General features: G+C 49.6%; 2 protein-coding genes across 2 annotated transcripts in view; both read left to right on the top strand.

The window, feature by feature from the left end:
- Window positions 1–16,569, top strand: part of COL22A1 (collagen type XXII alpha 1 chain) — a 237,177-nt gene extending 220,608 nt beyond the window's left edge. The window contains 4 exon segments of the mRNA XM_036379115.2: window positions 11,342–11,408; window positions 13,063–13,245; window positions 13,629–13,706; window positions 14,665–16,569. Of these exon segments, the coding sequence (XP_036235008.1) occupies window positions 11,342–11,408; window positions 13,063–13,245; window positions 13,629–13,706; window positions 14,665–14,852 (516 nt within the window). The 3' untranslated portion in view covers window positions 14,853–16,569.
- A 6,310-nt stretch (window positions 16,570–22,879) lies between these two features.
- On the top strand, window positions 22,880–23,680 carry LOC118701916 (leucine-rich repeat-containing protein 30-like). Its single transcript, XM_036406893.1, has one exon. It carries the CDS (start codon window positions 22,880–22,882, stop codon window positions 23,678–23,680), a length of 801 nt encoding a protein of 266 aa, XP_036262786.1.
- The last annotated feature ends 1,413 nt before the right edge of the window (window positions 23,681–25,093 follow it).

Below are 25,093 nucleotides of genomic sequence, written 5' to 3'. Positions count from 1 at the left end.
GGGAGCTGGGTAGGGGGCCAAGGCCAGACAGCCACTTGCCCTGTCTCCCTTCAACAGCCTGAAAGCAGACAAAACCTTCTACTGGTTTGGAAGAATAGGTATCATATGCATAAACTGGCTTCTGTTTCCTGAGATAAGGCCTGTTGGCAGGGGATACATCCAATATGAGTGTTTCCAGGAAGTCCAGATAGCCAGCATTAGAACCTTTGGGACACATGCACTCTTTGCAAGGAAACATGCCATGATGGAATAGAACATAGTATCTCCACTGTGATCTGGTAGGGGAGAGATGATTCCTCATGTAACTTGTACAACTTCTCCTATGAGTGCATAGGAAGGAGATTTTCTTAAAGATGGTGATGGGAACAGTGCTGCAACTGGTGCCCTCAGACCAGGCTCCCTGCTTAAACCATTGACCCATGGTTTGCCAGAAGGCTGGAAACTGAGAATGCCATTTGACTCTGTCCCCACAGCACATTCCTGGAAAGGCTGTCAGCCCAGGGCTTGGGCAGGGGCACTCTTGGCTGGCTTAGGAACTGTCAGGATGGCTGTGACCAGAGAGTGGTGGGGAATGGAGCTGCAATGAGTTGACATCCCATCACTAGGGGTGTCCCCTGTGTCCTGTCCTGTTCAGTGTTTGTCCTGCTGATGTGGGCAAGGGCATCAAGGGTGCCCTCAGTAGTAAATTTGTGATGACTCCAAGGTGGATGGAGTATCTGAAGGGTAGGAAAGCTCTGTTAGGGGGATGTAGACAGGCTGGATGGATGGTGTAAGGCCAGTGGAATGAGGTTCAAGAAGAGCCAGGCCTGGGTTCTGCCCTTATGTCCCCACAAGGCCCTGCAGTGTCCCAGGCTGGGGGCAGAGCAGCTGGAAGGCTGCCTGCAGGAAAGGCTCTGGGGCTGACAGTGGCCAAATGTGAGCCAGCTTGTGTCCAGTTGGGCAAGGAGGCCAGTGGTCTCCTGGCCTTCTCTGTCAGCATTGTGTGGCCAGCAGGACCAGGGTGGTGATTGTCCCTCTGTGCTGGGCACAGGAGAGGCCACAGCTCGAGTGCGGTGTGCAGATGTGTGACCCTGTTAGGACACCATTGGGGAGACATGCCGATCCTCCAATTAAGGTGCCAATAAGACCATCTACCAAAGTTAACAATGGGGATTTATTTAAAAATTAATGTGGGGTAGAGAAATACAGAGGGATAGGAAAAAGGAGAGGGGGGAGATGGAATGAAGGGGAAAACAGAGGGTAAGGGAGAGATGAAGCAGAAGACAGTCTGAGACACTTGGATCCAGCAGTGTCCTGTCAGTCCTCCCTCATGCTGGGCTACTCTGTTCTGGGGCTCCCAGTTGTTTTCTTAGAGGTGTTGGTGTTCCGGGGTCAACACCTTTCTCCATTCCATATTGGAGGTATCCAGGGAGGCATTTTCCTATTTATAATGTGAAAGGAGGATGGGCTTGCCTTCCTTTGCCTTCAATGCTGAGGCCCAAGGAGTATTTCTCAGCTCCTAATGCAGCCTGAGGGATGCAGTCCTCAATGCAGACTGGGCCTGGAGTCAGCTTCTGTGGATTCTACAGGCCAGGGCTTTCATCTTTCTTCAACCGGCTCTCCTTGACCCGGCTGCCTTGCTGCTGGCTTGGAGTTCAGGCATTAGGTTTGGCAGCAGGACATACCTTTGACAACTTGTCGCCTAAGGGTGAGCAGTCATCTTTGGGAATCTGCCTGGTGCTGACACAGGGCTCACTCCTCCGGCTGCCCCCTGAGGCAACTGAGGGAGAAAAGGCGGCGCAGAGCCCGCCAGGCCATCTTGGCCATGGAGCGCCATGGCCGTGGGGCCAGGGGCTGCGGGACTGTGGCTATGCCAGCAGTGGAAGCAGGGACCTGGTGTACCAGGGGCTGGGAAAGCACTGGGGAAACCCCAGGCAGCACACCAGCCCCACAGGGCTTTTCCTGGGGAGAGGTGGCCTGGGCACAGCCAGCCTCCATGCCTGCAGCATTGACCTCCTCCACGGTATCAGCAGGTGAGGCACAAACTGCAGACATCTCTGAGTCTTCTGGCAGTGCCATGGGGAAAGGCTCACTGTGCCCCTCCTCACAGGGATCCCTGTCCAGGGGAGAAGCTGCTGGCTCTGCTCCCTCCTCTTGCAGTGGGAGGGACAACTCGCTCTCTGGCTCACTGTCCCCCTCTCCTGCACTCTGTCTGTCAGGGAGCTCTTCTTCCTCCCACTTTGCCAGCAGCTGGTCTAGCTGAGTGTCCCTGGATGATGCATCCTCGTTGTTGAAGAGAGACCACAGCTCTTCAAACAGGTCAGGAGGCACGAGCTGTGCGTAGTTTTCAGTCTCTCCTTTACAGTCTTTGGACCAGCTGCAAAGGCTGTGCTGGACCCAGGGGCTTTCTGCATCCAGGGAAGCAAGGACCTCGTCCTCCAACTTCTCCAGCTCCTCTGCCTCAATTTTCAGGAGATGATCAGAATCCTCTTCTGGCCCCGTGCATATCAGCTTGCCATGTGTTGTTCGCTCTGGCAGCTGACGAGTTCCCCTCTCCTCACAGGAGCTTCCAGATGAGGGAGAAGCTGAGAAGCGTGAGGTTTCCTTAGCCTCTGACATGGGGAAAAGCTTGCTGTGCCCCTTGTCTGAGGGATCTTTGTCCAGGTCAGAAGTTGCTGCCTCTGACTCTTCCTTATTGAGAGGGGGAAGCGATGCACCCTGTGAGTTACTGTCCCTGTCTCCAGAAGCCTTTCTTTCTGGGAGTTCTTCTTCCTGCCACTTGTCCTCTGGCTCTTTTGGAGGAGTTTCCCAGCCCTGTGAGTTGTCAGAGACAGACTGCTGCTCTGGCAACCAGGCAGGAGACAGGAGCACAGAGGAATTTTCACTGTCTGCATTAGAGTCTTTGTTGAAGCCGGGAGCTCTGTGCATCACCTGGGTCCCTGCATCTTCCTCTTGGCAGAGACTTGACTGCTTCTGAGTGCAGGGGGACTTGGTGAACCTTTCTCCAAACAGGCACGGGGCAAAGCCTGTAAATGGCTCTCCGTTGGTGTTGCCACCGTGCTCTTCCTGCACCTCAGTGAGCTCCTCTGTCTCGCTGTGCTCCATGTGCTTCCAGGCAGGCTGGGTCCCTGCTTGGAGCAGCGTGCCACCTGCCCATCGCAGGGGTGGCAGGCGATGGCCCTGCCGTGCTGCTGACCCTCGCCAGAGCCTTTCAGCTGAGCTGTCCAGGGAAGGTGTTTCCCTGGCCCCATAAGCAGCCCTAGTGCCCCATGGAGAAGGTGGCACTAGGTCTCGGTGGCTGCTGGCTACGTGGCCTGCAGACTGTGCTCTGCCTCTGGGAGAAGACCCAGAGGCTGCTGGGGCTGCTGGCAGAGGGGGCAGCTTGATCCGTGCCGAGGCTGCTCTTGACAGCTGAGGGCTGAGCTGCCATGGAGGTGTCACCATCAATGGAGGGCCATGGAGAGGCGGCAAGTCTGACACGGACAACCTTGCTGGCCATGTGACTGTGCCACTGAGGGGCAGTGAGTGCCCTCCCTCCAGGCTCTCCTCCTGAGATCCAAGTCTTCTTGGTCTCCATTGGGTGTCCTGTCTAGGGAGCAGTTTGTTCCCGTGGAGGGATGTGACAGTCACCCATGTGACCTCCGCCGTTGCCTGCGGCGGCCTCTGGGGCACCTGTGGGAAGCAGGGGAAGGCATGAGATGGAGGCGGCTTTGTGGGCACACTGTCCCCCCTCATGTTGGTGAGCCCAGCACTGGCCCCAAGGCAGGTGCTGACCATGGCAGCCAGGCCCAGGCTGGGTTCCCAGCTGCACTCGCTGTCTCTGGGCCATTCCCTCACCCAGGCCATCCTGGCACCGGCTCCTCCCCAGAGCAAGGCCTGGAGCCCGTCCTGCCTGCCGCTCTCTGCTCCCAGCCCTCCCCCAGGTCCCACTGCAGCTTTTCCCTCCATTCCCGTCCCTCACCTGTTGTCGCTTGGACAGCAGTGGCTGCCGCTCACGGGACTGGCTGCGTGGGTTCATGTCATGTCTCTTGGACATCTTGGCAGTGCTCTGATGAACACTGGCCAAGATCACCCGGGAGAGCTGCTTCCTTCTAAGGAGCTGCTACCTCGTGAGAGAACTGCTACCTCCTCAGAGAGCTTCTCTCCTGAGAGTGACAACACAAGGGGTTTGGCCCTACAAGAGCCCTCCAGGTCATGGCATGGGCCTGTGTCACAATGGCCTCTGGGCACGATGCAACTGCAGGTCACAAAGGCCTGGTGGGCACGGCCACCCCTTGTCATGGAGAGACATGGCGTCCTTGGTCACAAAGGCCTTCTTTAGGCCTTTGCCCCTTGACTTTTCCTATACTACTTCCTCTCCCAATGACCTGCTGCTCTCCCTTTTCCCACCTTGTGTGTTCCTCTCCTAAACATCCCCAAAGATGCCCTTTGCTCTGCCAATCTGCTTTTCCCACCCAGCCCACCAGGTGTCCCACCCCTTAGCTCCCACCTCATGTAGAAAGACAAATCAGGAAGGCAACAATCATTAGCACTTCACCTCGCCACTACTGTAAAAAACAATTAAAAAGTGTTCATTTACAAAGATTAACAACAAAGGAGGGTCAAGGAAAATCCTCTTTCTTTATTGGATATGCAGTGGGCATATGGTTATGAAGGGTGAGGAAAAGGCTGAGCTACTGAAGGTCTTCTTTGCCTCAGTCTTCAACAGGCAGATCCATTCTCCAGAGAACAAGCAGTCCCCTGAGCTGCCAGACAGTGACCAGGAGCAGAGCAGACCCCCTGCAGTCCTAGAGGAAATCATTAGTGATCTGCAGAGCCACTGAGACACTGACAAGTCAGTGGAGCTGGCTGGGAGTCACCCCAGAATGCTCAGGGATCAGGCAAAAGAGCTCACTAAACTGCTCTATATCCATTATTATCAGTCCTGGACTGTTGGGGAGGTCCCACATGGCTGGAGGTGGCAATGGGCCTCATATGCCCAAAAAGGTCCACAGGGCGGATGCTGGGAACTGCAGGTGTGTCAGCCTTACCTTGAGGCCCAGCATGATTATAGTGCTGATCATCATGAGGGACATCACACGGCCCATAGAGGACAGCCAAGGGATCAGGCCCAGCCAGAGTGAGCTTAGGAAAGCCAGGTCTTGCCTGAGCCACGTGATGTCCTTTGAAGACCAAGTTACCCGCCTCGGAGCTGAGCGTAAAGTGGTGCATGGAGTCTCTCTGGACTTGAGCAAAGCCCTTGACTCCATCTCCCACAGCAAGGTCCTGAAAAAGCTGTCAGCCCAGGGCTTGGGCAGGATGGCTGAGTCTAGAGAGTGGTGGGGAATGGTGCAGCATTGAGTTGGCATCCAGTCACCAGTGGTGTCCCCTGGGCCCAGTCCTGTCCAGTGTCCTGCAGATGTGGACAAGGACATTGAGGGTACCCTCAGTAGTAAATTTGTGAGGACTCCAAGGTGGGTGGCAGTGTCGATGTGTTGGAGCGTAGGAAGGCACTGCAGGGGACAAGCAGGATTGATGGTGTGAGGCCAGCAGAATAAGGGTCAAGAAGAATGAGGTCTGGGTGCTGCCCTCATGTTCCCACAAGCCCCTAAAGTGCTCCAGGCAGGGGGCAGAGTGGCTGCAAAGCTGCCCAGCAGGAAAGGCCCTCGAGGTGCTGGCCAACAGAGGCTGACCGTCCGCCACTGCTTGCAAAGGTGGGCACGAAGCACAGTGGTCTCCTGGCATTCTGTATCACCGCTACTGTGGCCAACAGGACCAGGGAGGTGATTGTGCCTCTGTGCTGGGCACTGGGGAGGCCACACTTCGAGTGCTGTGTGCAGATGTGTGCCACGGTTAAGATGCGATTAGTGAGAGATGCCTCTGCCTGAATTAAGTGCCAAGGAGACCATCTACCTAAGTGAACAATGGGGATTTTATTTAACTATGAATGTGGCATACAGAGATAGAGAGGGATGGGAAAGAGGAGGGTGAGACAAAAAGAAGGGGAAAACTTGGAGTGAAGGAGAGTTTGAACAGAAGACAATCCAAGCCACTTGGCTCCAGCAGAGTCCTGTCAGTCCTTCCTCATACTGGGCTACTCTGTGCTTGAGGTCCAAGTGGTTTTTTGGAGGTGCTGGTGTTCTGGGTCAACACCAATCCATCCTGGGGATATCCATTCCATTCCATCTTGCGGGGTATCATTCTCCATTCCATACTGGGGGTATCCAGGGAGGCATTTTCCTATTTTTAATGTGAAAGGAAGACAGGCTTGCCTTCCTTTGCCTTCAATGCTGAGGCCCAAGGAGCGTTTCTCAGCTCCTAATGCAGCCTGAGGGATGCAGCCCTCAATGCAGACTGGGCCTGGAGTCAGCTTCTGTGGGATTCTACAGGCCAGGGCTTTCATCCTTCCTCAACCAGATCACTTCAATCTTTCTGCTGCATTGCTGCTGGCTTGGGGGTTAGGGATTAGGGCGGGTAGCAGGACCTACCTTTGGCAACTTGTCGCCTGAGGGTGAGCAGTCATCTTTGGTGAGCATCCCGGTGGTGGTCCTGGGCTCACTCCTCCGGCTGTCCCCTGAGGCAACTGAGGGAGAAGAGGCGGCGCAGAGCCCGCCAGGCCGTCTTGGCCATGGAGCGCCATGGCCGTGGGGCCAGGGGCTGCGGGACTGTGGCTATGCCAGCAGTGGAAGCAGGGACCTGGTGTACCAGGGGCTGGGAAAGCACTGGGGAAACCCCAGGCAGCACACCAGCCCCACAGGGCTTTTCCTGGGGAGAGGTGGCCTGGGCACAGCCAGCCTCCATGCCTGCAGCATTGACCTCCTCCACGGTATCAGCAGGTGAGGCACAAACTGCAGACATCTCTGAGTCTTCTGGCAGTGCCATGGGGAAAGGCTCACTGTGCCCCTCCTCACAGGGATCCCTGTCCAGGGGAGAAGCTGCTGGCTCTGCTCCCTCCTCTTGCAGTGGGAGGGACAACTCGCTCTCTGGCTCACTGTCCCCCTCTCCTGCACTCTGTCTGTCAGGGAGCTCTTCTTCCTCCCACTTTGCCAGCAGCTGGTCTAGCTGAGTGTCCCTGGATGATGCATCCCCGTTGTTGAAGAGAGACCACAGCTCTTCAAACAGGTCAGGAGGCACGAGCTGTGCGTAGTTTTCAGTCTCTCCTTTACAGTCTTTGGACCAGCTGCAAAGGCTGTGCTGGACCCAGGGGCTTTCTGCATCCAGGGAAGCAAGGACCTCGTCCTCCAACTTCTCCAGCTCCTCTGCCTCAATTTTCAGGAGATGATCAGAATCCTCTTCCGGCCCCGTGCATATCAGCTTGCCATGTGTTGTTCGCTCTGGCAGCTGACGAGTTCCCCTCTCCTCACAGGAGCTTCCAGATGAGGGAGAAGCTGAGAAGCATGAGGTTTCCTCAGCTTCTGACATAGGGAAGAGCTTGCTGTGCCCCTTGTCTGAGGGATCTTTGTCCAGGTCAGAAGTTGCTGCCTCTGACTCTTCCTTATTGAGAGGGGGAAGCGATGCACCCTGTGAGTTACTGTCCCTGTCTCCAGAAGCCTTTCTTTCTGGGAGTTCTTCTTCCTGCCACTTGTCCTCTGGCTCTTTTGGAGGAGTTTCCCAGCCCTGTGAGTTGTCAGAGACAGACTGCTGCTCTGGCAACCAGGCAGGAGACAGGAGCACAGAGGAATTTTCACTGTCTGCATTAGAGTCTTTGTTGAAGCCGGGAGCTCTGTGCATCACCTGGGTCCCTGCATCTTCCTCTTGGCAGAGACTTGACTGCTTCTGAGTGCAGGGGGACTTGGTGAACCTTTCTCCAAACAGGCACGGGGCAAAGCCTGTAAATGGCTCTCCGTTGGTGTTGCCACCGTGCTCTTCCTGCACCTCAGTGAGCCCCTCTTTCTCGCTGTGCTCCATGTGCTTCCAGGCAGGCTGGGTCCCTGCTTGGAGCAGCGTGCCACCTGCCCATCGCAGGGGTGGCAGGCGATGGCCCTGCCTTGCTGCTGACCCTCGCCAGAGCCTTTCAGCTGAGCTGTCCAGGGAAGGTGTTTCCTGGGCCCCGTAAGCAGCCCTAGTGCCCCATGGAGAAGGTGGCACTAGGTCTCGGTGGCTGCTGGCTACGTGGCCTGCAGACTGTGCTCTGCCTCTGGGAGAAGACCCAGAGGCTGCTGGGGCTGCTGGCAGAGGGGGCAGCTTGATCCGTGCCGAGGCTGCTCTTGACAGCTGAGGGCTGAGCTGCCATGGAGGTGTCACCATCAATGGAGGGCCATGGAGAGGCGGCAAGTCTGTCACGGACAACCTTGCTGGCCGTGTGACTGTGCCACTGAGGGGCCGTGAGTGCCCACCCTCCAGGCTGTCCTCCTGTATTCCATGTCCTGTGGGTCTCCATGAAATGTCCTGTCTAGGGATGAGTCTGTCACGGTGGAGGGGCGTGACAGTCACTAATGTGACCTCTGCTGCTTCCCGCGGCGGCCTCTGGGGCACCTGTGGGAAGCAGGGGAAGGCGTCTGATCGAGGTGGCTGTATGGGCACGCTGTCCTGCCTCATTCCAGCAAGCCTGGCCTTGGCCGCAGGGCAGATACTGACCATGGCTGCCAGGCCCGGCTGGGTTCCCAGCTGCACTCGCTGTCTCTGGGCCATTCCCTCACCCAGGCCATCCTGGCACCGGCTCCTCCCCAGAGCAAGGCCTGGAGCCCATCCTGCCTGCCGCTCTCTGCTCCCAGCCCTCCCCCAGGTCCCACTGCAGCCTTTCCCTCCATTCCCGTCCCTCACCTGTTGTCGCTTGGACAGCAGCCGCTGCCGCTCACGGGACTGGCTGCTTGGGTTCATGTCGTGTCTTTTGGACATCTTGGCAGTGCTATGATCAACACTGGCCAAGATCACCCAGGAGCGCTGCTTCCTTCTAAGGAGCTGCTACCTCGTGAGAGAACTGCTGCCTCCTCAGAGAGCTTCTCTCCTGAGAGTGACAACACGAGGGCTTTGGCCCTACAAGAGCCCTCCAGGTCATGGCATGGGCCTGTGTCACAATGGCCTCTGGGCACGATGCAACTGCAGGTCACAAAGGCCTGGTGGGCACGGCCACCCCTTGTCATGGAGAGACATGGCGTCCTTGGTCACAAAGGCCTTCTTTAGGCCTTTGCCCCTTGACTTTTCCTATACTACTTCCTCTCCCAATGACCTGCTGCTCTCCCTTTTCCCACCTTGTGTGTTCCTCTCCTAAACATCCCCAAAGATGCCCTTTGCTCTGCCAATCTGCTTTTCCCACCCAGCCCACCAGGTGTCCCACCCCTTAGCTCCCACCTCATGTAGAAAGACAAATCAGGAAGGCAACAATCATTAGCACTTCACCTCGCCACTACTGTAAAAAACAATTAAAAAGTGTTCATTTACAAAGATTAGCAACAAAGGAGGTGAGCCAGGGAAAATCTTCATTCTTTATTGAATATGCGGTGGGCATATGGTTATGAAGGGTGAGGAAAAGGCTGAGCTACTGAAGGTCTTCTTTGCCTCAGTCTTCAACAGGCGATCCATTCTCCAGAGAACAAGCAGTCCCCTGAGCTGCCAGACAGTGACCAGGAGCAGAGCAGACCCCCTGCAGTCCTAGAGGAAATCATTAGTGATCTGCAGAGCCACTGAGACACTGACAAGTCAGTGGAGCTGGCTGGGAGTCCCCCAAGGGTGCTCAGGGATCAGGCAGAAGGGCTTACTAAGCTGCTCTCCATCCTTTAATGTCAGTCCTGGACAGTAACGATGTCCCCCACATGGCTGGAAGTGGCTGTGTGACACCCATGCTCATAAGGGCTGCAGGGAGGATGCAGGGAACTGCAGGCCTGTCAGCCTGACCTCAGGGCCCAGCAGGGTTCTGGCGCAGATCATCGTGAGGGGGACTACAGGGCCCAGAGAGGGCAGCTGAGGGATCAGGCCCAGCCACTGTGGGTTTAGGAAAGGCAGGTCCTGCCTGTGAAACATGATGTCCTTTGAGGAGCAAGTGACCCTCCTCAGGGCTGAGGGAAAAGCGGTCGATGGAGCGTCCTTGGGCTTGAGAAAAGCTTTTGACTCCCTCTCCCACAGCACAGTCCTGGAAAAGCCGTCAGCCCAGAGCATGGGCAGGGGCAATCTTGGCTGTCTTAACTGTCAGGATGGCTGTGTCCAGACAATGGCTGGGAATGGAGCTGCAACGAGTTGGCATTTGGTCACTAGCAGTGTCCTCTGTGCCCTGTCCTGTTCAGAGTCCCAACAAGGACCTACAGTGCTCCAGGCTGGGAGCAGAGTAGCTGGAAAGGGGCCCAGTGGAAAAGTCCCTGTGGTTGCTTACCAACATCAGGCAAATGTGAGTTGGCATACGTCCAGGTGGGCAAGGAGCAGGGTGGCCTCCTGGTCTTCTGTGTCTGCACTAGTGTGGCCAGCAGGACAAGGGTGGTGATTGTCCCTCTGTGCTGGGCACTGGGGAGGCCACATTATATTCTGTGTCAAGTTCTGGGCCCCTAAATCCAGGAAGGACATTGAGATTTTGGAGTAGTTCCAGAAAAGGGAGCAGAGATGGTGAAAAATTTGGAGCCCAACTCCTGTGAAGACTGATGGTGCTGGTGTCGTTCAGCTTGGAGAAAGGGAGGCTCAGGGGAGATTTTATAGGAAGCTCTATAACTGCCTAGGTGGAGGATCTATCCACATGGGGTTTGGTCTCTTCTCCCACACAGCTAGTGGTAGGACAAGAGGACATAATCTCAAAATGTGTCAGGGAGGTTTATTTTGGACACTACAAAGAATTTCTTCACAGAAAGGATAATTAGATACTGGAATGGGCTGCCCTCGGAAGTGGTGGAGTCACTGTCCCTGGAGACATTTAAGAAAAGACTGGATGTGTCAGTGCCATGGTTTACTTGACATGGTGGTGTTCAGTCAAGGACTTCATGATGTCAGAGGTCTTTTCCAGCCCAGTTGATTCTGTGATTGTTTTGAGTCCCTTTATATTCCTCTTTTAGGCAGACCATGCGTCCCTGTGTGTGCTGTGGGTGATGACATGGCACCTGCTGAGCCCTTTGTGAAGGTCTGAGTTTGCACATCACAGAACCACAGAGTGTTTTGGGTTGAAGGGACCTTAAAGATCATCTACTTCCAACTGCCCACCCAGCATAGGCAGGGATGCCACTGACTAGGTGAGGTTGCTCCAAAGCCCACCCAGCTTGCTTTAACACTTCCAGGGATGGGGCATCTGCAGGTTCTCAGGGCAACCCATTCCAGTGCCCTGCCACCCTCACAGAAGAGAATTTCTTTCTAACATCTAATCAAAATCTTTCCTCTTTTAGTTTAAAACTGTTCCCCCTTGTCCTATAACTATCTGATCCCTTTACTGTGGTTATCTAGTCTCATCACTGTGATTCTGACTTTTTAGGGAGAGCCCCCATCTCTAGAGACTTTGAGGAGACTTATCCAAGAGGAATTATCCAAGCAGCTAGATGGTAAGTAATCAGTACCAGGAAGCCAGAAGATGGATCTGAGAGTATGAAATATGCTTTCCAGAGCTGTGCTGGTACCTGAACCTCTCCTGCTTAAGGAAGATAGAATTGCAGCAAGCCTGCTTGGAAGATGTGTGATATGATATGTGTTTTACAGTTCCCCAGGCTTTGATTTTCCCAGCAATAGCACAGAAAGTAATCAGAGTAGATCATAAACTTTCTTTTGAGGGGCCAGCTGGAGAAGAAATGTTCATGATTTTTGCCTATGACTTATGATACTCATCAGTATAGGAAGAGGGGCTGGAGGAGATATGGACTGCTGTTTCTCTCAAAGTATGAGAATTGCAGACCACTACTGACCCTATTGACAGTGAGATGCAGAGCTGTAGTCCTCATACAGCTCTTGATGCAGCTGACACACAGCTGCAGGCATTTTGTTCTGTAGTAAAGATCACAGGTAAACAGGGTGATCATTTCACAGATTTTATTTACACACTCAGTCCTCAATATCCACACCAGTCTGAAAGCATTTAAGATCAATGAAAAGAAGATAGAACACTCTTCTCCCTCTGTTCTGTAGAATGTTTATGTGATGCTGAGTGTTTTATGAGCTCTCAAGGTTGCTGTCATGGTGTAACCCCAGCCAGCAGCCAAGGCCCACACACTGCTCACTCTCTCCCCCACCAGCAGGATCAGGGAGAGAATCAGAAGAGTATAAGCTGGAAAACTCATTGGTTAAGATAAAGACAGTTTAATAGGTACAGCAAAAGCTGCACCCAGAAGCAAAAATTAACTCCCTCCTTCCCATGGGCAGGCAGGTGTTCTGCCATCTCCAGGAGAGCAGGGCCCCATCACAGGTAATGGTTACTTGGGAACAAAAACACCATCACTGCAAATGTCCCTGCTTCCTTCCCTCACTTAGTACACTGAGCATGATGTCACATGGTCTGGAATATCCCTCTGGTCAGTTTGGGTCACCTGTTCTGGCTGTGTCTCTTCCCAACACCCCAAATTTCCTCCCCAGCATGGCCATACAAAAAGCAGAAAAGGCCTTGGCTCTGTGTGGGCCCTGCTCAGCAATAACAAAAAGATCTCTGTATTATCAACACAAATCCAAAACAGAGCCCCATACCAGCCACCATGAAGAAAATCAACTCCACCCCAGCCAAAACCAGCATGATTGTTCAGGGTCTTAGCACTGAGGTGGCAGGCAGTGTGTGCCTGTCTGGAACAGCTGGGAACAAGAAAAGCTTTCTCCCTACAGACCAGCCATGTAGCATCTCGGCATCACAGAAGCAGTAGGAAAAGACTCTCCTTTTCAGAGCAGCAGTGGTCCCAGTTTAACAGGGATCCACCATCTGCACAACTAAAGGGAAGAGACATTTCAGACACTTGGAGGACAAGGAGCAGAGGATGAGAGAAAGGTTTATCATAAAGTATGGAATTTAGGAGAAATTCAAAGCTACCAAGAAATGAGATTTAAACAATTTAGAGAGGATCAGGGAGTCACAATCATGGATTATGGGGGGACAGAAAAGAGGTGGCCCTGGAAAATTGATCTGTGACAGTACTTGGGACTTTACTGGGCCCCTGGTTCTGCCTCTCCATTTCTTGGAGCATAGTCCTTCTAGTCTAACCCATTTCCCTCTCTTCACAGTAAAGTTACCCTACATCCTGGCTCAGATACAGCCTGCACAGGTAAAAGCATCCCATGGCAGACCAGGACCTCCTGGTCCCCCTGGGAAGGAAGGACTCCCAGGAAGAACTGGCCCTCCTGGGGAGCCTGGCCGGCCTGGGCAGACTGGGTCTGAAGGGCCACCTGGACCAATTGGTCCCAAAGGTAAGTGAAACATGGTGTGTTGGAGCAGTCCAATAAAAGTATGTGTCCACTGGACTTTGGTCTTTCTTTTTAGTAATTTATAAATTAAACCTTTCCTTTTAGCAGTTTATAAATTGTCCTCAAAATGCAGGTGTTGGAAGCTACCTCTGTTGAACCAGAGGTGTTGAATATGACCAGCAATTGCTGGTGTGTTGCACCTCTGGCCAGAATTAGAGTAGGGCAAGTCTTCATTCCCACTTAATGTCCTCTTTCAGAGGATTGGCCATAATTAGGAACTGTTTTTATCAAATATATTGGCTTCAATGTGGATGGAAGACCTATACTAGTGCTTAGTTCTGTAAACCATGCTCATCAGTTCATATTTTTTCTTTCCCTCTCTACAGGAGAAAGAGGAGCAAAGGGGGAGAAAGGAGACACTGGCATTGGTCAGCGAGGGGAAATGGGTCCCCCAGGAATTCCAGGTGTGTTATTCAGAACACCTCACAAAACACATCACTTAGAACCACTGCCAGGACATAGGTCTCTGCTATACTGGAGAGATTATCAGGATGACATAAAAACAACAGACACGATTTCTGTAGGATGTGGCGCAAAGGGAAGAACTGTATCATTAACATCACATCTGGCCACTTTTATTTCCTCAGCCTGATGAATGAGTACCATGAACTATCTCAGTCACAGCTAAGTTAACTGACCTTTGGGTCAAATCCAAAGTGAAGCTTTAATTATTAAATGCACTGTGAAGTGTTTTCTCTGTCCTTGGCAGAGTCTTCCTGTGACCAAGCTGAACCCAGAGGTTCAGGCAGCTTCAGATATTATGAAAGGTCATATTGAACACCTGTGCCTTGGGGATACAGCTTCTGCTTTACTATTACTGACAAAGCAGCAGCAAATACAGTTTGTCTGCAGTCTGAAATTAGGCACCATTGATAACTTTTGCCTTCACTGCTTTCTTGGGAAAGGAACTATGGGAAGCCCTCATGACCCCATTGTCTGCATCTGGCAGACTGGCCTTGCATTGCCTTCAAATAACAATGTGCCCACTATGCTCTGCACCAGTGAATTATCAAATCAGGCTGGCTCTTGCCTCCACTTTCCCATTCTCACCTCCTCTCTGTGAGAACTGTATGTCGTTAGTTGTCTTGCGCATCTCCATAACTTCAGCATGGAGGTAGAAGAGCAGCCATATTGGAGCTGAGCATCCCAAGGTTGCCATAGGGAGTGGAAATCTTTATTTCAGAGGAGACACTCTGGTTGTATCCTTGAGATACATCCTAGCCAAATCCAAACCTATGGAAGCTGCTGTCTGCATCCCAGTTTGGCAGCAAAGCCATCTCCTGTGATGTTCCACTGCTGAGTACTGCACGCTGGGCGTGTCACTCTGGTGCCACTCACCAGAGCATTTTGTTTCTCTTTCAGGCCTCCCAGGGGAGCCTGGTTATGCCAAAGATGGGATGCCAGGACCTCCTGGCCCTCAAGGTGAAGCTGGTGTGCCAGGTCTGGCAGGTCCCCAGGGGCCCCCGGGAGCCAATGGACAGTGTGACCCCTCTCAGTGCGCTTACTATGCAAGCCTGGCTGCCCGGCCCTCCAATGTCAAAGGGCCATAGTGTGCAGAGAGCACCCCCAGACTTGTTTTGAAAACTTGAATTCCTCACACCTGCCAAGAGCTCTCCAATGTCTTCAGCTGCGTTTCTTTCGCGGGAGGCCTTCTAAAGCCAACAAATGCTGCCGGTCGGTCAGATTATTTTTATGAATTATAATTATTATTATTATTATTATCTTTGATGTGATATGTGAACTTATTTTTTTGTTTGTTTTCTCTAACATCAGGGCATATTAAATTGCTAAAAATAAGTGGGTTTTTTCCTCTTTTGAAAAGCGTATAATAGCAATGTGTTGTCTGACTGTTTATGCAAAACCATTCCAATGCCAAATTTTTTATCTGTTATCTGATTAATTTTTTCCAAAGCTTTATCCCTCACCCTTTCAGCTCAAATGAAATCCTGCAGCCTAGAGCATTAACTGTGACACATAGGCACAGGATTGTTGGTGCTATTTGCCATCCACATGGCAGGGAGGAAGATAAAGTCATACCAAAGCTGGAAAAGGTGTCTCCAGTATATCCAACTCCCAGTGGACAATTTTGAACAGCTAGTGTGTGCTTTCCAGAAGTTCCCTGTTAAATTTAATATTCTTCTGCTGATAAATGAATCAATATGCTATACGAGCTACTTTTTCATGGAGTCATGTGGGATTTCATAGTAAAGGCCTGAAGGGATGCACAGAAGATCTCAACCTCTCTGTACTGGAGAGTTTTTTTCCAAGAAGTGGAGCTTACTTACCTCTGTCAGGGAGATGCATTTACAAGGTTATCCTCTGTCAGGTCAAGGATGCCAAATCCCCTGTGCAATGTCAGCACATGCACAGCTCCCTACCACTGCTTCACCCAAAAATCAGCCAGAGCAGCATAGAAATCCCCCTGGTATTAAAAACTCAGGAAGCCAACTGTGACCCAATTCACTGTTTTGGTTGATCCATTATAACAATAACTTGGCAAGTTTTGTTACTTAGAGGGCTGGTGCATAGTGCTGGCTGCCTGGTCTAGGAGGATGCTGATCTTTGATGAAAGGATCAGAGCAAAGAAATGTTCATAAACATGGGGGAAATTGTGTTTGATGGTGAAAGCAACAAGCCAGACAGTGGCCATTTCTCCCTATCAGCTAATTGCCAAAATCAACCTGAGAGTGCAAAGACAAAGTAAAAAGGGGATGGAGTCTGAAAAGACCTTCACAATAGGTGAGCTTAACCCTCTGACCAAGCCATGCCCACCCACCAAGTGCAGATCTGAGAAGTGATCAGGCCTCAGATATGTGCCAGCCAGCAAAGCAGCTGCGTTTTCAAACCTCTTCTGCACAAAGCAGTTTGTAGTGAGAGATGGGAGTAATGGACCTGACACAGGCACTAAGTGCTGAATGTGTTTGGGAATCTGGTCTGCTCTTCTGGAGACAGAAAACAGGCACCTTGCCCTGCTAACACATTCTCCATATGGCATGGTGCTTCCAAACTGGCCAGCCAAAGCAGAAGCCACAGCTGTTGATAACCAGCCCAGAATCATACCCTGAGGCTAAAGCGCTGAGATAAGCTTTTGCCAGTCTTGGAGTCTTTTCTCACCCAGTAGCAGATAAAATTTGCCTCTGCTTTACTGAAAAATGAAATTAAATAACAAGTACAAATGCCAGGGTTAAACAAAGTCTTTACTGTGTAGCTCTTAATGGTGCTATTTTTGCTATTTCCTATGCAAATAAACTCTTTGATTTGATTTTACTGTGTTTCTTGCTGTGGAAAGACCAATTAAAGTGAAAATACCATGAAGTAAAAGCTTACCACTTTTAAGTAACTCTCAATGGTATATCTGTTACTGTACTGCATCTTGGGTTAGCTTGCTGGATTTTAGTATTAAGCAAACATACTGATCACATGTTTGACAGAAGCCTTCTTCTTAGTCCAGGCTGAGATTTCCTCCCTCCAGTGGTGAGGCAGAAAAGGGTCCCTATTTGAGAGCACCTCCTAACATGGGAAGAGACATTGTTTTGGGTAAATGTGGTGGTAATGAACAAGTGTTATGGAGGTCAAACATGTTAATTGTGCCATGCAAATGTGACATTTAATTCCTGTCATGATGGTGACCCCTTCGTTTCTACAGGCTCTCATCATGTGTGTCTGATGTGCCATGCATGTCATAGAATTCAGTATATTCTAATGCACCATGAGAAGGGAACCTACATAATGATGTTCTGTTAAACAAATTTCAGGGTCTTTAACTCCTGTGAGGTCATAGAATCATAGCATAATTTGGCTTGGAAGGGAACTCTAAGGGTCATCTAGTGCAATCCACAGTAGGTGAGACAATGCAGTGGCATCCAGTTGAAGGAGATGAAAGGGTTTTTTTGATAACCTGTTTAATTTGAACATCTGTGGGAGCCACTTCCAAGAGTCTGTATTTGGAACACAAGGGAAACACTTGCATCTTTAATAGCAATTGAAAAATCTGCATGAGCTAGACACAGACTACATCTCTGAGCATTTTCCACCCGTAAAAGGGGACACAGCCTAATTCCCTTTGCTTCAGCATATTCCCTAGCATATGGCTATCTGCTCAGTCTGTTCCCAGAGACACCCCAGACTGTCTCTGTGCCCTGAATTCAGTGGGTGCCATTTCCCTGCTTTTTCTTAAACCTTGTTTTCTCTCCAGCCAGTTAAATGACATTTACCAGGCAGAATCTGTCGTTAGTGAGCAGAGTACATGAGCTTCAGACCCTGATCAAGACCCATGTTTGTACTCACCCAGATTTTAGTCATCAAAGGGAGGTTTCTGTAGCTGCCACCTCTTAGAGAAGCAAGCCCTACAAGAATGTGCCTAAAAGGACACCTGCAATAAGAGGTAAGAAATGAGGATGTATTTGGAGGATTTCAAAAACTACCACAGTTTTTGCTTCAGTCTGTTTGTGTGTATTTTCAGTCTTTGTAAAGGTGGCCTGAGATTACTTTCCAAAGTAGATCTGCCATCTGGGAATCCAGTAAACCTACAAGTACAGCCCTGGGCATGGTCAGAAGCTTCTCTCCAGAAAATGCAGGTGCCTCTATGCCTGAGCAGGTGACAGTGTGTGCATTGTCTGTCCAGAACTGTGCCAGGTGAACACACAGCCAGGAGGTGGCAGGTAGGACAGGGACAGTGCTGGTGGCTCTCTCCTAAGCAACCCTGAGTAAGGGAAAGTTGTGGCTTTGGCATCTCAGTGTTCCTGTGTCTGCAACCAAGTGTGTGGTAAATCACCATTCTGTTCACTGAGTCTGAGGTTTAAACCTGGGAATAGACTGATTTTTCGGTTGGATTTTGTTTTGGCCCTGTGGCAATATACTGCTAAAATTGCATTAGAGAGCAAGACAATATATTATTCAGATTTTTAAAAGGAACACATGGGATTTATGGCACCACTGTCAGTTGCTCTTTTTTTTTTTCCTATTTTTAAATCATTTGTAAATTACAGTAATTATAGCAAACAAACCATTATTTCATTCAATTTTTGCCTGTCAAATAAACAAATTACAGAGACAGAACAAAGCAACAGGATCATTGGGGAAAATATTTTTTTGTGTTAAATTATTTAACAATTTCTAAACAGTTTTGAATTAGCTGCTTTTTGGAAGCTGTATTAAATGCCTGTGGGCTTTTTTTTCTTTCCATAGAGACAAGAAAAACACTGTGTCAGCTAGGCCCAAACTCTGTGCTCTGGCCACAGAACTGGTTAGGAGATGAACACAGATTTTACATTCTGAGCAACTATTAAAAAAAAAAAGTTTAAAAATTATATTTAAAAAAAGCCCCCAAAAATAGAGTCTTCTGTTTATTCAGCCCTTTAATGTGGAAACTGGCCAAGCTCTGCCCTGTTAAAGATTGCATTTGACAGCTTCTGTAGGACTGGTGCCTAGGAATGGCTGGGTGTCACCATGCACAATACATGGGGCCAGAGACACTGACAGGGACTGGCAGGTATGATGTGGGACCTAGGGGAGCCTTTCCAAAGCTTCAGTGGGTGACCCCAGGGGAGAGCACATCAAATAATGAAAAATGTCTGTGTTTGGGTCCCTCAATGCCATGCTCAGTCTCTCACGGTGAGATTCAGAGTCACAGAACATAGAACTATAGAATATCCATAGTTGGAAGGGACCCACAAGGATCATCAAAGTCCAGCTCCTTGACTTTAAGTCAAGCTGTGGTTTGACCTGCATTTTGGTGGCTCCAATGAGAGCTGTAGAACCTGGAGATCCATTCAGCTTATCCTAAAGAACTGCAGCACTCAGAGCTGTGTTACCTGTAGCATCGTGTGTTTTATATGGGTTTATTGTAAAGTTGGTTATTTTTTATAAGTTAAGAATTTGGTTTGACCCTCAGTTCCTCCCATGTTCTCCCTCGTAATGGTTCATTCCTTCCACCAGTTACCTGTCCCTCAATGTAACCAACCCCCTTTCCTTTCGAGAAATTTCTACATCAATCTTCCCTTACCTAACATATGATTTGTCCCCTGAGCCTTTTCCCTCCCCTGGGCCATTCCTATTGGTTCAGTTGTGTCCCTCGCTCCTCCCCTGGGCTTCGTTCATTGGTCCCTGGTGTCTCCTTCCGTTACACCCTTCCCCTTTATCAGTGCCTCCCTAATGGTTTTTCCCTGACACCGTTACTGGCCCTGCCTGGGTCAATAAAGCGCCTTGGCATCCACACGCGTGTCCACTCCTTCCTTCCTTCGCTGTCCTGCTCTCGCCTGCGTCACCACGCCGCAGACGGAGCCACTACCCAGGGGTTCTCGCAGAGGACCTGGGAGTGGTGGGATTTGTAGTCTCCACCGGTCACTCCGGGAGCGGCTAGCCAGCCCCGTCAGCTCCAGTGGCCGTGGGATGAGAATGGAGTTACCTACATTAACTACATCTCCATGGAAAAGAGATCTTTTAGGAGCTGTCTTTATCTTCCACCCTCAGTAACTTACATTCCCCCTGAGCTGGTGTGGGGATATTCATGTCACAGGTGATGGCAGGTCAGCTGCTCCGTGACCAGCAGCCAGGCTACTCACAGGGAGAGGGGCAAGGTTATGATAGGAACTTGGACTGTCCTTGGGCAATGAAAACTTCCTTAAAATTACTGTACTAACTCAACAGTTACAAGACAGACTGAAAATAAATCTACTTTCAGCCTCTGTGAGCTGGAGCCCCATGCTGAGGAGGGTTAAGGTGGCTTCTCCATGGCATGGCAGGAAGAGCAACATAAGGATGAAGCCAGTCTGGAGTTGAAGGCAGGCTCCTGCCCCAGTCTGCAGCCCCATGCAGGGGTGAGCATCCACCAGAAACCACCAGGAGTCCTTCTTGCTGCTGCTTCTGCAGAACTGCTGAGGAAGAATCTCTTCATCAGCCACCCAGTTGCCTCCTATGAACCAAATTGGGTAGCTGAGGCCTTTAGGGCAATATGGTTCCACCAGGGTTTGGATTTTTCTTTCAATACCTTTGTAAATGGTGAAGTTGACCCAAGAAAAAGCCTGTTTAATTTCATTGATTTGGTTTAAACCTGGAAGTCACATATATGGTAGATCCTTGTCGTCTGACTTGTGAAATGGGAACAACTGCTTAGAAAAGCACGAAGATGTGATGAAGAGGAGACTGCTTTTTGGTAGTTGCTTTGCAAAGCAGGTTTTTGTTGTAAGAGTTAACGTCTGACTACCTTGCAGGGCTTGGCTTCACAATATTAATGCTGGCAACATTGTTGAAGTTTGTCTGAACTGAGAATGAGACCATCCTGTTGGGTCTCTAGGGGATTATGTGTTGAAAATGCAGGCTCTTTCTTGGTACTTTACATTTTGTGACATGAGTTTCATGTAGAAAGCATAAGGGGACAATTAGGAACATTAATCATACTCCCTACATTCTTATCAGCATCAGGAAGATGGATGTCCTGCAAGGAGAAGAGAAGAACCTGCCACCTTTATAAAGGAAAGCATGGGGTCAAACTCCACGTTTGAAAAAATGCAGCAAGAGAATAATGCCAAAACCCTCAGAAACTTCTTTCTGACAATACCTTTGTCTCTGCATGACATGCTGTCTGAAAGACTTGGGTTTGGATTTGAAGAGAAAAGCATGTTCAAACAGAAGGCAGCACATACAGCAATTTGGTTTATTTCACAGGACAGATGTATTTGACAATGTGTTCTTAGAGACACATTTTTCCCCTTAGCAATGTGGGGGATGGTTTTCACCCAAGTCTGAGATTATTGTCAGTGCAAAAACTTCTTCAGCACCTTTTTGATGGGAGTTCATCTTATTTTTACAGTTATTTGTGAGGTCTGTTGGAAAACAGCCTTCTGCAAGTGAAAGTCTCACTTTTCCTTGGCTGCTGCATTTGTGTCTGATATACAGATATTTCTAAGTTATTGTACCCATTCATGCTTATGAAAAATTATTAGACTCTCTCAAGTTCTGCTGAATTTTTTTCATGTAAAATCCATCTCTGGAAAGTTTCAAGGCCAGGCTGGATGGGAACCTGAGCAACCTGGTCTAGTGGATGGCATCCCTACCCATGGCAAAAGGGTTGGAACTAGATTGTATTTAAGGTCCCTTCCAACCCAAAGAATTCTGTGATTCTACCCCAGGAGCCTAACATGGCTAAGCAGCCTCACAGGCAAAGTGATACAGTTTTCTCTTACAGATGCTAGAAATTTATCTTGAAGAAATCCATTGCTTGATTTCAAAATTATTATGGTATTTGTACTCTGAATCCAAGTCAAGCGTGATAGCTGGTATATGCCAGGCCTTAAAATGTGTATTTCAGGGTGAAAACCAATTAAAAAGCATTAGAATCTAGAAAGTAAGAGAGAGAGCTGAACAAGAATCCCCAAATCCTGTTGCCAGCATTGTCTGAACAGACAGCTACTACCATTCACTCAGCTGTGCAGCCACACACTCCCCTGGTGCTGGAACACAGGTTCCAGCAAATTCAGGAACATCCTGGCCCGAGATAATCAGAATTGAGGAGGCTGGGAAAGCAAAGCTGATGTTCAAGACCTGACCTTCACAAGACCTCACCTAGTAGACCTGCTTAGACTACACCTCTAACACATTGTCTTCTACCTCTAATGGCCTGTGGGTCTCCATCTCAAGGAGATCTCTCTCCTTAAGAAGCATTTGAAATGGCTGTCTTAAGCAGTTTTTTAGGTGAAAGGCTTAAGGATTAGAGGATGAAATAAAAGAGGTTGGTTTTCTCAGCCTGAGGCTTCAAACCCACAATTTTCTCCTTCCAGAAGAATGCCTTGCTCACAACATCACATGCTGTGCTGAGTGGCTTGGGATAAACCTGGCATTTTACACATCTACAAAACCTTTGACAGCAAGGAATAAAAATTTGCTTTTAAATATGCCAGAGCAAGTGCAACACAAGAAAAAATGGTATCTCCATGGTGTAGGGGTTTACACACTTAGCAGGAGGGAGGAGGACCTCCAGATTTCAAAACTGATCCTTTATTGTATTTGCTGAATGTCAAAGGCACAAACTGACCTGAGGATAAGATATGTTCATGGCTCCCAGTTCCCAGGCCACCAACTGTTACTCTGTCTTCTCCTTGTCCCATTTACCACATTCTTGTCCCATTTACCATGTGCCTTACCTACTCTGCCTTGCTGCTTCCATTGCAATCCAGGCAATATGAATTCTTCAGGCAAAGGCACCCTTGATGCTTCCAGAAGGAGAGAGCTACACACAAGCAGAGATTTGAACACACCTGCTGAAAAGCAGAGGCAGTTTTCCCTGTCTGACCACTGCTCACTGGTTGCAGCTGTGAGAGGCCACATCACAGCCCAGGAGCTGGGTTTGTGTGCTCTACAGAGCAGGAGGGAAAACACCTGATCTTGTGAGAATACCAAATGTTTACTCAGTGGGATGTATCCAAGCAACTCAAACACTCTGTGTGTTGGTAACGTGCCCAGCAGAGCACAAAGCTGAGAGAGAACCTTGATCCACCAAAAACCTCAGAGGTTTCCTGTGGAGCATGCAGGTAATTGTGACTGACAGTCTCTGTGCAACCAGCCACTGTTCTGGTGGGATATGGATGCAGTCACCTCTCCCAGATGTGCATGTCCAGGTCCTGATCCACTCTGGAGGTACCTCACAGAGCACGATCCAAAATATGAAGGGAAAAAGAAACTCAAGATCTCTGGCAGAGAGCTGCTGTCAGTTCCCACACAGGTCTTTGGCTTGGAGCAGCTGCAGGTGCTGGAGATGAGCCCGGAACGAGAGAGCTGCCTGAGGTACAGGATGGAGCTGCTTCCCCAGGAGATCGGCCATCTGAGGAACCTCACCTGCCTCTATGTGGACTCCAACAACTTGAAGAAAATCCCTGCTGAAATTGGCACTTTGAGCCGCTTGGAGAGGCTCACTCTGAGCAACAACAGCCTGAGCTCGCTGCCTGCAGAGATGGGGGCACTCCAAAGGCTGCAGAGCCTCCACCTTGCCAACAACAGCCTCACTGAGTTGCCTGAAACCCTCTGCCAGCTGAGGAGCCTCACCTTTCTGGACGTGAGTGACAACAAAATAGATACCATCCCCTCCAGCATTCGGCATCTGGAGAAACTGGAAACGTTGCTATTGCTCTTTAACTCACTGGAGAGCCTTCCTGAGGATGTCTGCCTTCTAAGGAATCTGCACACACTTTGGTTGGGAAACAACCATCTACGGTCTCTTCCAGCAGCCTTTGGGGAGCTGGTGAACCTGGACTGGGGCTACAACTACTGCTCATGCAATTTTGAGGGGAATCCACTGGAGAGTCCTCCCCCTGAAGTCTGCAGCAGAGGCCCTGAAGGGATCAGAGACTATTTCTCATCACTTCGTAGGATTTGGAAAGACTAAACCACTGGTGTCAGTCTTCTTGAAGTGACTGTGATGGATTTATCCTGTGCAAATCATCCGCACAAGCAAAATGTGTTTCAGACAGAAAGGACTAGTGAAATCATTCTGTGGAGCTCAAAAGCTTCCTCTCTGCTGTAAGGTGATTTCTCTGGCAGTCTTTTTTTTTTTTTCCCCTAACAAGCACTGAACAATGGTATACACCTTTTAAAAACTCATCCAGGGACAACTGTAATATTTTTTTGTATTTATAGTTGCACAGAATTATCTCAAGAAATGTTGCAGACAATCATGCAGTCTGAGAAAATAAGCAAGTCTGAAAGGGTAGAGTCAGGTAAACAAGTGGTATGTAAATAGCAATAATCTGTACTCTTTGTTTGCACACTGGATTGGGGCTTGAGTCTGGACTGGAAGTAAGTGCAAGCTGAGATTTCTGGAAGCTTTTAAGGTCATACTGACTTGTGAATTTGGTTTTGCTTCAGGTAGCCCAGAATCTCATCATTTTCCCTGAAAATGAAATGTGTTTTGCATGAAACACACAGGTTGAATCACCTCAACAACCTTTATCCATGTCCCACAAGATATTGTGCAGACAATGTCTCCCTTCCTTTGGCAGGACATAGTGTATTCCTCCTGAAGAGCAGCATCAGCTGGCTCTGCACAGTACAGGCAGGGCTCTCACACTCTCTGGAGGCAGCATGGACATGGGTTTGATGTGCCAGCCCATCCAGAGCAGACCTCAGAGACACAGCTCCTTGGAGCTTGGTGATGCACAGGGTTAGCCCAGATTTAGAGCACCCAGCACTGGCAGAAAAAGTTTCCACTTTCACTGAGTCTGGGAAAGTGTTCAGAGCTATTAAAGAATGAGTATGCAAACTTCCTGCAAGGGAACATTCTGAGAATCCCTGTCATAATCATGAAGGGCTTCATCAGTGTTACATTATGGAAATTTGCTGAGACTCCTTTCTGCTTCATTTTGCTCTCTCTTCCCCCTTATCATCAACGTTTTCCTCCCACCTCTCTTTAACTTTGCTCTTCGTGGGTGTTTTCTCTGTGGCTACTCCCTCTGACATTTATGTTTCATTATTTTCTCATCATCAAAAACCTCTCATTCCCTTATAAATCCTTTCCTTTGCCCTCTGTCTCCTTTGTTTCCTAGGTCTCCTTTGGCCAACACAAAGAAAGATGCAGTTTTGTGTCTTTCCTGGAAGGAAGGGCTGAGTCAGGTCTGGTGAGAGCTGAGCATGTTCTTACAGCATTCAGAGAAAAAGGGAGAAAGGCAGAGAGATTGATACACAGGCCATTAATTCTCTTGTTCAGTGTCCTGTCATCTTCTTCTCCTTATAGCAAAGATCAGCACAAGGAGATCTGAATCAATGCTGAAATTTTTCGGGGTGACAGAAGGACAACTCCAGA

The sequence above is a fragment of the Molothrus ater genome, chromosome 1 (assembly GCF_012460135.2).
Source record: "Molothrus ater isolate BHLD 08-10-18 breed brown headed cowbird chromosome 1, BPBGC_Mater_1.1, whole genome shotgun sequence".
Taxonomy (NCBI): domain Eukaryota; kingdom Metazoa; phylum Chordata; class Aves; order Passeriformes; family Icteridae; genus Molothrus; species Molothrus ater.
This window is presented reverse-complemented; position numbering and strand designations above follow the sequence as displayed.